Genomic DNA, 14,228 nt, shown 5'->3' on the forward strand with positions numbered 1-14,228 from the left:
ATAGTAGCTACAGACTTCAGAGTCTTTAGCATCCCATGTGAATATTATGTGAAAACATTTTGCAAATGGAAATAATGACTAGCTTTGTGGTTGGGAACGTGCGTCTGACACCTTCCATTATCAAAATACAGCAGATAGTGGACTTCTGAGGTCGGGGGTTTAAATCTCGGCTCTGGCCTTCCTGTGTGGAGTTTGCAGGTTTTCCCCGTGCTTGCGTGGGTTTTCCCCAGGTATTGCGAAAACATGCACGTTATATGTCAAACTCAGGCCCGGGGACCAAACTTGGCCCACAAGGTAATTATATTTGGCCCGCAAGACCATATCGAATGTGTATTAGAGCTGGTCCACCAGTATATAGCACATGCGCCACTAATATTACAAATCCCAGAATGCTTTGCTCGTGTGTCGGCCCATCAGTCTAGACCTGGCGAGCGCCCCTTCCCTTTCTGTTGCAGTCGTTAGCAACTATGCTACCAGTCTCCTCGAGCAAGTTCTGCAATCTGAGACTGTAGTGATTAGGAGATCCAGCAAAATCTCCTCAAATAATGAGCATCGCTGAAAATCAACAGTGATGCTGTGACCTCCAATCAGCCAATTGTTGTAAAATATATATACAGCTGCTTCTGAAAAGAAAAAAGGTTGACTTTCTGTATCATACAGCTTTATCGTGAGCATCTATCCATCCATTTTTGATACAGCTTGTCCTCATTAAACTCGCAGGTGAGCTGGAGCCTGCCTATACCAGCTGACTTTTATGGACGAGAGGCAGGATACAACCTTGGAATGGGGGCCGGCCAATCGCAGTGCACACAGAGTGTACAGACAAACAACCATTCACACTCACATTCACACCGCTGGAGTATGGACAAGTTAAAGTCTTCAATTAACCTGACATGCATGTTTTTAGAAAGTGAGAAGAAGCCGCAGTACCTGGACAAAACCCCACACAAGCACAGGGAGAACTTGCAAACTTCACCCAGGAAGACCGGAGTCGACAAGCCAACCCTGGACAGGAGAACTGTGAGACAAGCGTGCTAACCACTAGGACACGGTGCTGCAAAGCAATCATCTCTGGAAACCATATTTGAACTAAACATCTGAAAACAACTCAGAATCTACTTTTCAACTACACATATGGGCATTATTGTTTTATGTGCGATATTAGCCTTTATTTCAGATTAAACCCTTTCTGAAACAGCTGACATGAGCCTAACAAAGCGAAAAGAGGACAAGCAGATTTCTCAGGAAAAATGTGGTTCATCGTTGTTTTAATAAAAGTTTGCAAGTCCAGAAACCTACTTTTAAAAAAACATATATTGTACTTTACTATAATCATGGACGAGATAGATCCAGAAATCCTAGCAGAACAAAACACACTGTACGGTACCGTACTACAAAGTGTAAAAAATAAAATAAAATAAAAACTCCAACCGTATTAGAATGCTATACATATCGTTTACTGTATTCCCCTTCCACTTACCTTAATGACAAATTTTAGAGGCGCCATTGCAGTTAATCATGGAGTACAGTACTGCGTCTGAAATAATACAGTACACGATTAATTTCTACGAAATCGACCATTAAACCTGTCAACAGCTGTCTTCCTTTTCATACTTATTTCAGAGAAAACCACGCATAAATAAATAATTAGTTATAAAGGCATGCATCTACTTACTGTACAGTAAAATGTGACGGTAGATTCCCTACCGCCAGTAGTTTTGAAATTCTGTCCAGTGATTTGGCTGCTGAAGATGACGTCACACTCAGTGTCTAATCATGCGACCGGCGTAAACTCGCTCCTTTTTTAAGTTACTAAGAACGTGAACCTTAATCTTTCTTTATGTTTCTTATATCACTGTAAGTTTACACCGAAAATTAATTCATTCAAATTTTAACTGTAGCAGATTCGAAACATTTTCATTAATGCGACCACAAGACAAGTTGGACCAGCAGGACCTAACGCTTTGGCCATTGCTATGGAAACAAGTATTCCCGATAGAAGCCTGTATTGAATTTGAATAACGAAATATTTTAACTGATTGCATTTTACTTAAGTATGATCACCACTCAGTTAAATGCAATAAATATATAAGACACAAAATAGTTGATATCTCAACATTATTGAATTCACGTTTTTCCGTTGTATTTTTAATTACGATCAGGCAAAAGTGTAGCTCACCTCGCAACAATGAATTTGCCGAATTAGTTTTTCAAGTGAACATTTCGGGAAAGGCGATGTCTCGACTCGTTAAGAAATCACCAGCGCTTTGCACGGATCTACCACTGGAAAGTAGTGACATTTTGAACAAGCTTCATGTTATGGGTCAGCTTCTCAGATCTTGTTTTGGTCCATCGGGTAGACTGAAACAAATCCACAACAACATCGGAGGGCAAGTTGTGACCACCTCAACGTCATCGGTGCTACTTCCAGCCATTTATTCATCGACAGCGTTTCTAAATCTAATTTTAGCCTCCATTCGCAGTCACATTTCTCGTTTTAGTGACTGCGGGTTGTTTGCAGCAATTCTTTGTGTGACTCTTATTGAACAAGTCAAGCAGTCTGGTCTAAGAGGAAACGAGGCCATCAGGATATATAGACATCTGTTGGGTCTGTGCACTAATTATCTTCACCAAGAGGAATGTGGATGTAAAGTGAAGCTCGATTTTTGCAGTAGCCAAAACTTAATTACGTTGGCTGGCAGTATTCTCCGCAGCAAACCCGGCAGTTTGCTAACGGAGTACGAAGCGCTTCACATCAGCAAGTTGGCAGTGCAAGCCTTTTTACTGACTGTGCCGTCTAACAACACTGGTGTAGTAACCCTGGGCATGACAGTAATTGTGTCTATTGAGGGTCTTCCTGTAATGGAATCGGCAGTGTTTCCAGGATTATTAGTAGACATTCCTGATGGTTTTGAGGACTCTGAGGTGAGGAATAACTCCTCTAATCCCCTGCGGGTGCTATTGTTCAGTACATCCCTTGCTGGTGATCTTTCTGAAATAGGAGATGGACCGATTGAGGTCCACTATGGCGGTGACATGGACTCTCAGATCCTGGATCACCTCCTCCAGATTGGCAAACAGGCATTGAGAGATGATGTGAAGCTATGTGTTTGCCAGAAGGTCATCCATCCAGTTCTACAGCAATACTTGAGGAGTCACGGGATCATAGTTGTGGAGAGAGTTGGCATCAATCTCATGCAGCCTCTTGCTCAGCTCACAGGTAGCCACAACCTGAGACATCATTGCAAAGTCATGTTTCGTGTGAAACAATCATCAGAATCAGAATCATCTTTATTTGACAAGTATGGCCAAAAACACACAGGGAATTTGTCTCCGGCAGTTGGAGCCGCTCGAGTACGACAACAGACTTTTGAGATATAAAGACATTGACAAAAAGAGTCACTGGCAGTATTCTCCGCAGCAAACCCGGCTTTTGATTTATGGCCCCCAAATATCGCATATAAAATTGGTCTATTGCTGTAAATTAATGCATGAAATCAATGCTAGTTATATCCTAATTTGGGTTAAATGTTGAACACTTAAATCACCTTTTTTTTTTCAGGTTTAAAGGTCACGTATTTTGGCTATTTAGATAGACCTCAATAGAGTGACTCTCTACCATGGGCTTAGTATAAAAGTGTAAATTTCATTTCAAAACGCACCTTGGGTTTTGTCATACGAGTGTCCAGAAAAAGCCCCACTGAAGCTACTTCAGTTTGACCCAGTTTTGTATCCACTTTGTCCATATTTGGCTAAGACCGCACCCTTTCCTCTGATTGGTTGCCTCCGTGTAGAAGACTCACTTGTGAGAGCACACGTGTTTGTTACGTTGACAGAACTGGCTCGGGAGTCGAGATCTTCGCTAGTGACATAAATACCCACGAGAAATTCGAAGGACCTGGTTTCAGGCCTCGGCAGAAAAACATCTGGGACTCATGAATGCGTGTACGATTTTAATTCATATGTCACGTTTACAGAGGCACCACAGAGACAATATTACATCCCAAATACAAGAAAAAGTTGGTTTGGCAAAATATATCACCTTTAATGTGAATCGTGTCTAACTGTCACACCCTTTTTTTTTTTTTTTTTAACCTCTACAGGGGCCGAACCTGTGGCAACATTACACTGTACAATCCCTCTCAGGGCCTATGGAAAGGTGGGGAATGTCAATTCTAGACATTTTGGGTGCAAGACTATGCTGCATTTATATCCTGCGGAGGAGTGTGTGATTTGCACCGCAGTCCTCTGCCACAGGAATGAGACAATGTTAAATGAATTGAAGGTATGAATGTGTTATTTAAAAAAAAAAAAAAAAAAAAACCTTAATAGTTGATAAGCAGTAGTGCATGTTGTTTATTTTTTTCTGTGTGGCCATTAAAGGTGGCATACCAGAAGACCGAACACGTGTTACGACTTACCCTGAGAGAACCGTTCGCTTTACTTGGAGGCGGCTGCACTGAGACCCACTTAGCTGCTTACATCAGATACCAAGTAAGAGCAATAATATTCTTATTTGCTTTTACTATTTACTCCACTTAATTGTTTTATTTTATCCTAGAGTGACGCCACTGGAAGTACATCGGTGTTAGGCTGCTCACAAACAGAGTACCTGCTTGGCGTGGAGGCTTTCTGTAATTCGCTTGAGTCAGTGGCTGCAGCACTACAGCATGACAGTGGGGATTCGCTCATTGACCTGACGTTCGCCCACCACTGGACTCTTCCAAAAGATGTAATACAAGAGGACATGGAAGCTTCTGTGAGCAGGTGTGGCTGTGGACTGATGGAGAGTAGAAGAAAGAAGTGGTGTCACTTGAAAACTAAATATCCAGTGTTCTCACCTGCATCCCTGTCTAAAGATATTACTGTGCATGCGTGTGTGCTTGACTCCTTCACAGCAAAACTCAATGCTTTACAAGTTGCCATAGAAACTGTTAATGTTATCCTCGATATACGATATATAATAACTCAAAATGTTCAGAGTGGTCTGTGACAAGCAAGAAAAGGGGTACCCTGCCTCTCCCAGAATCAGCTTGGAGAGGCTCCAGCACACCCGCTACCCCCGTGAGGATAAGCGGTACGGAAAATGGATGGATGGATGGATTCCGTCCATCCATGGTATGAACTGCTCAGGGTTGCAGGGAGCTTAAGGTGACCTGGGGTGAAAGGCAGACTCCACTGTGGACTAGTCACCAGTCAATCACAGGGCACATATTGAGATTCAAACTAACAGTCACACGATCAGGGAGTGGCAATTGAACCCATGCTGCAGGCAATGAGTGTACCACTACAGGGTGACAAACTCATTGTCGCTCAAGGGCAACATACAGCTTAATTTGATTCAGGTGGCCCGCACCAGTAAAATCAAAGCATAATAAATATAACATTTTAATGCAAAGCAATACAAGTGCATGAGAAAATACATTTCATAAACTATCATTTTACAAAACCGTAAGAATGACGTGCAATTTGCTTCAGTTTATTATTTTTCAAGTTATTCTTTACAAGTGTGTGGTCACAGTGACTGTATATGGGGGGGGGGGGGGGGGGGGGGGGGGGTTAACATTTGCGGCATTTCAGTCTTCCTTGTTTCCCAGCCATCCCTGCATGTCATCTAACAGTCAAGGACAGGGAGTCTGTTACAATTTTGTTTTATTAGTTCATTTGATGATTGCCGCACCTTTTTCTGTTATGGTTTAGTGTCTGTGTGCTTTTTTTGGCCACTGTACATATGTATAATAAAATTATTTTTTTACATTAGTTAAGATTTCCTGATTGTATCTTATGTATCACTATTATGTATGTGACTGTCAAATGGCCAGGTCCTCATTGTAAATGACAATTGGTTCTCTACTGTTTTACCTGGTTAAATGAGGTTCATTGATCTTGGCCTTCTAGTCTTGCCAATTCCCTCCATAGTGTTCTGTATCCTGGTGGTTGACATGACTGAGCCACCACCAATGAAAGGTACTGCTAGAGAACATCTAATCGGATGTTTGAATCACCTCAAGTGAATCCTTAGGTCAGTAAACCTACTTTTGCACATGAACAAAATATAAGTAGCAAATGCATATATATGAATTCATGCGGGCCTGTCAGCCATTGTCTTCAGATCACAGTGGGATCTTTTCTCAAAGTAAAAATGGAATTACAGCCTTTCGAGACTTTGGGTAGTCCTTGAATTTCTCCTTGTAAAACCTAAAACACAAATGAGACACTGTCACTCTGTTGGTATGTGGTATAGTTTGTCCGTACTGATAAGGTTATAGTAATTGTCACCTGTGATGGTAAACAGCTCTTGGGCCTATGAAACATGTGGTAAACACAGCAAACGAGAGCGATGGAAGGCTCCAAGTTGCCATGGCGTAGCCAAACCACTCAAAAATCTCTCCAAAGTAATTTGGCGCAGATACATATTCAAAAAGGCCTCCTGGAGGAAAGATTAAAACACAACACAGGTGATTCCACACATAACTAATACCATATAGTTAACAGGGTATAAACTCAGTTTCTTACCTGTAGGGACCTTGTAAATCAATTCCCCCTTTTTCCTCAAGTTACGTAGATGATAATCACTGTATATATTGATTGCCATTCCGGTGTAAAATAGTAATAAACCTAAAATAAATTCTCATAAATTATTCATTGAAAATAATTTACAGTAGCTATAAAGTACACAGGTGGAAACATTGTTGGTACCCCTCTGTTAATGAAAGAAAAAAAAAATACAATTTTCACTAAAAATAACTTTAAACTGACAAATAGAAATTTACTGAAAATTAAGCAACAAAAATCACACATAACTTTTGAATTGTGGTTCAACAGAATTATTTAAAAGGAAACAGGCCTGTACAAAAGCGATGGTACCCTTTAGAAAAGATACAGATACAGATGAAAATATTTTGACTCTAGGTACATGTTAAACTAAGGCGTGTCCCCAAATTAACATCACAAACTTGCAAATGTTGCAGATGCTACTCAGGCACAAGAGTGGCCAGTATTGGTCAACGACAGATATGCAATTGAGCGTGTTCAGCTCCAGGTTGTGTCGGCCGCACCACAGCTCCAGTCGGTCCACTTCCTGTCGATACACAAACTCGTCACAGTCTTGATGAGGCCGATGACTGTGGTGTCGTTTGCAAACTTCAGGAGTTTGACAGCCGGGTGCGTTGAGGTGCAGTCGTTCGTGTATAGAGAGAAGAGAGGACACAACCTTGGGGCTCCCCAGTGCTGGTGGTCATTCAGACTCGAGATTGCAGGTTTCTTGTGGACTGGGATGATGGAGGTGTTGAAGTTGTCGGCTCGTCTTTTATTGTTCTCAGCTTGGGGGGGGTTGGTCGCTTGTAATTGGTTAGCGATTGTAATGCATGCCAGACTGATTTAGAGTCGTTAGTGGTAAACTGTTTTTCTAACTTCACTGCATAGTTTCTCCTTGCAATGTTAATTTCTTTAGTCACCTGGTTTCTAGCGCGATTATACAAGGCCCTATCCCCACTTTGATATGCATCCTCTTGAAACTTTCAGTAACTTTTTTTTTTTCATTAGAGGGCTACCAACAATTTTGTCCATGTGTATACGTGTCGTCCAGTTCATGTAAAGTGCCACCAGAAAGTATTCACACCTCTTTACATTTTCCAAATTTTGCTATTTTACAGACTTATTCTAAAGCTGATTTGAGTATAGTTTTCTTTAAAAAAAATAAATAAATCGACATAGAATATCCCATAACGACAAAGTCATTACTTTGAAGACCTCAATTCCACCGGCACACCTTCCCAAAGTAAAAACGTGTAAATTTATTTTTTTAAAAATGTAAACATTCAAACAACTGTACTCACACCCTTAGCTATTACGCTCAACCTTAAGCTCTGGTGCATCTGATTTCCATTGATCATCCTTGAGATGCTGCTACAACTTGAATGTAGTCCACCTGTGGTAAATTCAGTTGATTGAACATCATTTGGAAAGGCATACAGCTGTCCATATAAGGTCTCATAGTTGGCAGTGCATATCAGAGCAGAAACCAAGCAATGAAGTCTAAGGTATTGTCTGCAGACCTCCGAGACCGGATTGTGTCAAGGCACAAGCTGAGTAACCGGGGAAGAAGGGCCTTGGTCAGAGGTGAACAAGAACCCTGTGGTCACTACGGCGGAGCTCCAGTGTTCCCTTACGGAGATAGGAGAAACATCCAGAAGGTCAACCATTGCTACCGCACGCCACCAATCAGGCCTTTATGGTAGAGTGGCCAGACGGAAGCCACTTCTCACTAAAAGGCACATGGCAGCCGGCTGGGAGTTTGCCAAAGGGGACCTTAAAGATTCTCAGACCTGCAGAACCAAAATTCTCCGGACTTTTTGGCCTGAATTGCAAGCATCACATCTGGAGAAGAAGAGGTACTGCTCGTCACCTGGGTAACACCATCGCTACTGTGAATCATGGTGGTGGCATCATGCTGTGGGGCTGTTTTCTACTGCAGGAACTGGACGACTAGTCCACATAGAGGGTAAGATGACAGCTGCCAAATATAGAGAAATTCTTCAAGAGAACTTGCTCCAGAGTGCTCTGGAACTCAGACTAGGGTGTCAATTCACCTTCCAACACGACAATGGTCCAAAGCACACAGCCAAGATAAAGGAGTGGCTCCAGGAGCAGCCTGTGAATGTCCTTGAGTGGCCCAACCAGAGCCCGGACTTGAATCCAATCGAACATCTCTGGAAAGACCTAAAAATGGCTGTCCAACGACGCTGCCCATCTACCCTGACTGTCCCTGAGAGGATCTGCAGAGACGAATGGGAGAAAATGCCCCAAAACAGGTGTGCCAAGCTCGTAGATACATACCCAAGAAGACTTGAGGCTGGGATTGCTGCCAAAGGTGCTTCAACAAAATGTTAAGCCAAGGGTGTGAATACTTATGTACCTATTATGTTTAAATGTTTACATTTTCAAAAAAATTGCACAACTGTCTGACAATATGTTTTTTACTTTGTCATTATTGGATATTTTATTTAGATTTTTTTTTAAAGAAAACTATACTCAAATCAGCTTTAGGATAAGTCTGTAACAGCAAAATGTGGAAAAAGTGAAGGGGTGTGAATACTTTCTGGTGGCACTGTAAGTGAGGGATGCACTTCTTATGACATAATGTAGCCTATCTAAGAGCTGCAATGGCATTTTGATACCCACCAATTTTAAGCCGACAGTCAGTTTTCCACTCATCCAGCTGAGCACAATGCAACAGGTAGTGTCCCTGCAAGAATCCATTCACAGAGCAAATGATAACTGCTCCCACTATCACACTCAGTGGGTAAGGGTTTCCTCTGATCAGGAATGAATGGATGAATGTTCTGGGATCAAAAGAGGGTTCACAAAACAAGTTAAATATTTAGCTATGCAGATTCTGTGTTTGGTTTTGATTTGTTGTTGTTGTTGAAAATTTTAAACGTGGTAGAGGAAACGTGGCCCACGCCCACACTTTGAGTGGCCCCTAAATAAAACTTTCCTCTGACATGACATAGTGCAGTTTTAGGTTGTAATAACACTATTCCCTACGACAGAGCAGACATCACTTACTATAGTGAAGTCATGATGAAAATCAGCAGGAAGGGAGGGTAATCATATGTACGCTAGATTCGCCAGCGCGCTGCAGCTGCCCGACTAACCGACGTCCCTACGTGGCGGCCATGTTGAGGAGGTCAATGCCAAAACGTATGCTATCAACACACAACGTCTTTGGTTTTCTTGCCGTCCACACATGGAATGTACTGATGACAATGACCTCCCTAGCTTAGTGTCACCGTCGGCACGAAGCACAAAATGGGTGTGTCGGATCTACCAATACATGCCTGTGAGTAATGACGTAATGGCAAAAAGCTGCGGTAATGCCCAGATCAGACTACAGGTTTTAGCCCCGATTAGCTATCGCGGGTGATATCCCAGATCGGGCCAGACATATTTCGTCGGGAACGACAAAACTTCTTATACTGTGACATAATCCACGGCCTGCCATGAGCTGTGCCCTGGAGTTCTCTTGTTGGAGCTTGGGTGGCGCTTTACGCCCCTCTCGCCCTCTCTCTCTCGCCCTCTCTGTCTCTTTTCCCAGCAATCAGCACCACCTGTCATCAATCAGCAGTCTTCACCACCTGCATAAAAGCCTACCAGATACAAGACTTCACTGCCAGAGTATTAACGTTCTCCTGGGGTACAACGGCTCTCAATCCTACACGCAAGCTACGCCAGTCCTCGCTATCCTTCTGATCTCCGTGTTTTTCCTTGTGCCTCAGTGCTCCTTCCGTGTTCCCCGCCGAGTGACTTCTTCCATCACGCTGTCAAGCCATCATTGCCTGGCCTGTTCACGCCACCACCTGCCACACGTTCCCTGCCTCGACGACCCACCGGTACATCTCAAGGATCATCTCCATACCCTCTTTCAATAAACTTCATCACAAAGGTCTCAGCCTCCGCTTGCTTCTGGGTCCAGTCAAAATCGAATCGTGACACGACCAATGATTTGGCCCAACTATAGCCCTATGACTGACAAAATGAAAGGTCGAGCATGTTTGTTTTTTTCAGTTTTTTTCTTCTCTCTGTGTAGTGTGACATATCAACGACCACTCCCTGACAGTGCACCTTGAAGTCGACCAATAGGATTGCGTATTGTGACTGGCACATCGCCTCCCGTGCTTGCTGTTGTCAGCATACTTGGGTCATGCCGTCAACATTTATACACACACACACACACACAAACCAATGTTTACCGAAGCTTTAGAGCATGACTGGACAGAACGCCGGCTTGTTTACATACAAACGTTAGTGCTAGCACTAGCTTGCTAGGCTACATAACATTATGTTGCCTACTTGCGAGCCGTTTTGTATTAAAAGTACATGAACATACCTCAAGCTCTTCTTGAATAGACAGCCCACTACCGAGCAACGGTGACGACACCACACTTTTACTCTTTTTGTTCTTTTTTTCCATCGCAATACATTGGCAGGATCCATTGTTGATATTGTCACCATGGTAATGCCAATCCCTAATTTAGAGTATTCAATGAACCTAATGTGCACGTTTTACCGAACATGCATGTTTTTGGAGTGTGGGAGAAAGTTGGAGTACCTACAGAAAATTCACGCAAGCACGGGGAGAACATGCAAACTCCACACAGGAAGGCCAGAGCCTGGATTCGAAACCCCAGCCTATGAAATGGGAGACAAATGTGGCAACCACAAATCTGCTGTGCTGCCACAATACTATCACTGTACAATCCTTTGTCTAATTAAAGACAATACCATTGTGAATGGAGAAAGTGAGGAGGGACAGAATTATGTTTTTTTTTTTTAGTTTTTCTTCCACAACCTATATTTAATTGAATACACTACAAAGACAATATATTTAATGCTCAAACTTGATTGGTTTTAGCAAATAGTCATTAACCTAGAATTTTATGGCTGCAAAACGTTCCAAAAAAGCTGGTACGGGTGGCAAAAAAGTGAGAAAGTTGAGGAATGCTCATCAAACACCTGTTTGGAACATCCCACAGGTGAACAGGCTAATTGGGAACAGGTGGGTGCCATGATTGGGTATAAAAGAATTGCCCAGTCATTCACAAGCAAAGATGGGGTGAGGTTCACCACTTTGTAAACAAGTGCGTGAGAAAATAGTCGAACAGTTTGAGGACAATGTTCCTCAACATACAATTGCAAGGAATTTAGGGATTTCATCATCTACGGTCCATAATATCATTAAAAGGTTCAGAGAATCTGGAGAAATCACTGCAAGTAAGCGGCAAGGCCGAAAAACAACATTGAATGGCCGTGATCTTCGATCCCTGCAGTGCCGCCTACTAAAGTACTAGATTGGTCTGCCTGCAGTCCAGACCTGTCTCCCATTGAAAACGTGTGGCGCATTATGAAGCTTAAAATACGACAACGGTGACCCCGGACAGTTGAACAGCTGAAGCTGTACATCAAGGAAGAATGGGAAAGAATTCCACCTACAAAGCTTCAACAATTAAGTGTCCTGTTCCCAAACATTTATCGAATGTTGTTTAAAGAAAAGGTGATGTAACACAGTGGTAAACATGACCCTTCCCAGCTTTTTTGGTAATGATTATTTGCTAAAAACAATAAAGTTCATCAGTTTGAACATTAAATATCTTTGTAGTGTATTCAATTAAATATATATTGAACATGATTTGCAAATCATTGCATTCTGTTTTTATTTTTGTTTAACACAATGTCTCAACTTCATTGGAATTGGGGTTGTATAACAAATCCCTGTGGCACATTAGGATTTAGTAATTACATTTTGTATTTCATCGGTTGCTTTCAGTATGTCAGTCTCTCATTTTTGTTTAAACGGTCCTCTTCATGCACTGACATGCATGCATTCCTTATTTGTTTTTGCATGCATTCTTGCCAATAAAATCGTTATGTAATGATTGTCTCCGTTCATACTATTTGCAGACAGATCTTATCACAACTACCTTTTCTTTACCTGTGAAAATAGTGAAGGCAAAAGGTTCCAAGTAGTAGCATCTTTCCCACACTATAGGGTTTGTGCGGAGTGAACATCAGAAGTAATGGGACCAGAATAGCTGGTAACTCCTGGAGAAACCAAGCCAGGCGGGCTGGCACCAACCTGGTGTGACGATCGTGTACCATGTGGCGGCCATAGCTGGTTTGAGTTTTCCTATGGTGGTACAGATGCCATAGTCCTGCCATGATCATGCCGAAGCTGAGATAGTTGAGTAAGTTCTCATTGCAGTGCATCCTGTGTGCCTGTTTCCTTTCTTTCACTCTGGAGAAGTCTTCAAAAATGTTAAACCAGCCTCTGTGGAAACTCTCAAAAGAAAAAAGAGGTGTGTCTCTCGAGTTAATTGTGTGAATATACAAATGTGAATGAACATGATTTCCTCTTTGAAGACATTTGGAAAATTGCTGTCAACAACAATGTCATGGTATCTCATGTAATGCCATGATATCTGGCGTAATGTATGGGGTGCCGTTTGTAAAGCTGGTCATGCCAAAAATAACAGCAACATTTTGTCACATTTAGCTTCAAAACACATTTAGCTTCAAAACAAATGTGTGAATTTTCGAGTCACTTTTCTGCACACTTAGAACAATATTCGTCAAATTTATAGTAAATCCAAATATTAAGTGTTACACCTAAATCTCAAATCTAGATGTTGAATCTATATTTAAATGTTAAATATATACCTACATATAAATCTTAAATCCATCCATCCATCCATTTTCTGTACCGCTTATCCTCACCAGGGTCGCGGGCTTGCTGGGGGCAGTAGGCGGGGTACACCCTGAACTGGTTGCTAGCCAATCGCAGGGCACATTTAAACAAACAATCATTCGCACTCACATTCACACCTATGGGCAATTGGGAGTCTTCAATTAACCTACCATGCATGTTTTTGGGATGTGGGAGGAAAACGGAACACCCGGAGAAAACGCACGCAGGCACGTAGAGAACATGCAAACTCCACACAGGCGCCAATCTTAAATCTAAATGTTAAATATATAAATCTTAAATATACGTATATCTAAATCTTAAATGTAAATTTAAATATGAATCTTAAAACTAAATGTTTAATATATATGTTAATCTTAAATGTAAATATTAAAACAATCAAATACATATTTAAATATTAAATCTAATATTAAATATAAATGCTAAATCTAAATGTTTCAGGTCGAACTAAATATTTAGCTAATATGCAAATCCAGACTGCCGAGAAACGAAGGTTCCAAAATATAACCTATGTGTTTGTAGCGTTAAATAACAACACGAAAACATAAAATACAAAACACCTTATACATCTTAAAGACTCAAAGTTTCCATAACTGGTTTATTATTTCAGGTAGTGATCATCTATGTTCAAGGGTCCATTTCCCTCGATGTTTTTTTTATACATTCTTTAACACTACAAATTCACAGCTTTTATTTTGGTGCTTCCGTTACTTGGTGCTACTGCGGGGGTAGGAGAGTTAGCAGGGACACCCAGACTTCACTTCTTCATCCAGCTCTTCCGGGAGAATCCCGAGGCCAGCCGGGAGACAGTCTTTCTAGCATGTCCTGGGTCGTCCCCGGGGTCTCCTTCCGGTGGGACATGCCCGGAACACCTCACCAGGGAGGCGTCCAGGAGGCATCCTAATCAGATGTCCCAGCCACCTCATCTGGTCCCTCTCAATATGGAGGAGCAGCAGGTCTACTC

The 14,228-nt window shown here is 41.9% G+C and overlaps 3 protein-coding genes across 3 annotated transcripts in view; 1 reads left to right on the plus strand and 2 right to left on the minus strand.

Annotated features, from left to right (window-relative positions):
• slx4ip (SLX4 interacting protein) overlaps window positions 1-1,727 on the minus strand; it is a 42,002-nt gene extending 40,275 nt beyond the window's left edge. The window contains exons 1-2 of the mRNA XM_061690693.1: window positions 1,676-1,727; window positions 1,481-1,537 (exon numbers count right to left, since the gene is read on the minus strand). Of these exons, the coding sequence (XP_061546677.1) occupies window positions 1,481-1,507 (27 nt within the window). The 5' untranslated portion in view covers window positions 1,508-1,537; window positions 1,676-1,727. The remainder of the gene's footprint in view (window positions 1-1,480; window positions 1,538-1,675) is intronic.
• A 493-nt stretch (window positions 1,728-2,220) lies between these two features.
• Window positions 2,221-5,519, plus strand: mkks (MKKS centrosomal shuttling protein). Its single transcript, XM_061690757.1, has 4 exons — window positions 2,221-3,220; window positions 4,104-4,285; window positions 4,384-4,494; window positions 4,562-5,519. Exons 1-4 carry the CDS (start codon window positions 2,236-2,238, stop codon window positions 4,991-4,993), a joined length of 1,710 nt encoding a protein of 569 aa, XP_061546741.1. The 5' UTR covers window positions 2,221-2,235; the 3' UTR covers window positions 4,994-5,519.
• A 27-nt stretch (window positions 5,520-5,546) lies between these two features.
• srd5a2b (steroid-5-alpha-reductase, alpha polypeptide 2b) lies at window positions 5,547-12,948 on the minus strand. Its single transcript, XM_061690758.1, has 4 exons — window positions 12,494-12,948; window positions 9,184-9,344; window positions 6,280-6,430; window positions 5,547-6,198 (listed from the first exon to the last, which is right to left on the minus strand). Exons 1-4 carry the CDS (start codon window positions 12,766-12,768, stop codon window positions 6,132-6,134), a joined length of 654 nt encoding a protein of 217 aa, XP_061546742.1. The 5' UTR covers window positions 12,769-12,948; the 3' UTR covers window positions 5,547-6,131.
• Window positions 12,949-14,228: the final 1,280 nt, after the last annotated feature.

Source organism: Phycodurus eques, chromosome 11 (assembly GCF_024500275.1).
Source record: "Phycodurus eques isolate BA_2022a chromosome 11, UOR_Pequ_1.1, whole genome shotgun sequence".
Classification (NCBI taxonomy): domain Eukaryota; kingdom Metazoa; phylum Chordata; class Actinopteri; order Syngnathiformes; family Syngnathidae; genus Phycodurus; species Phycodurus eques.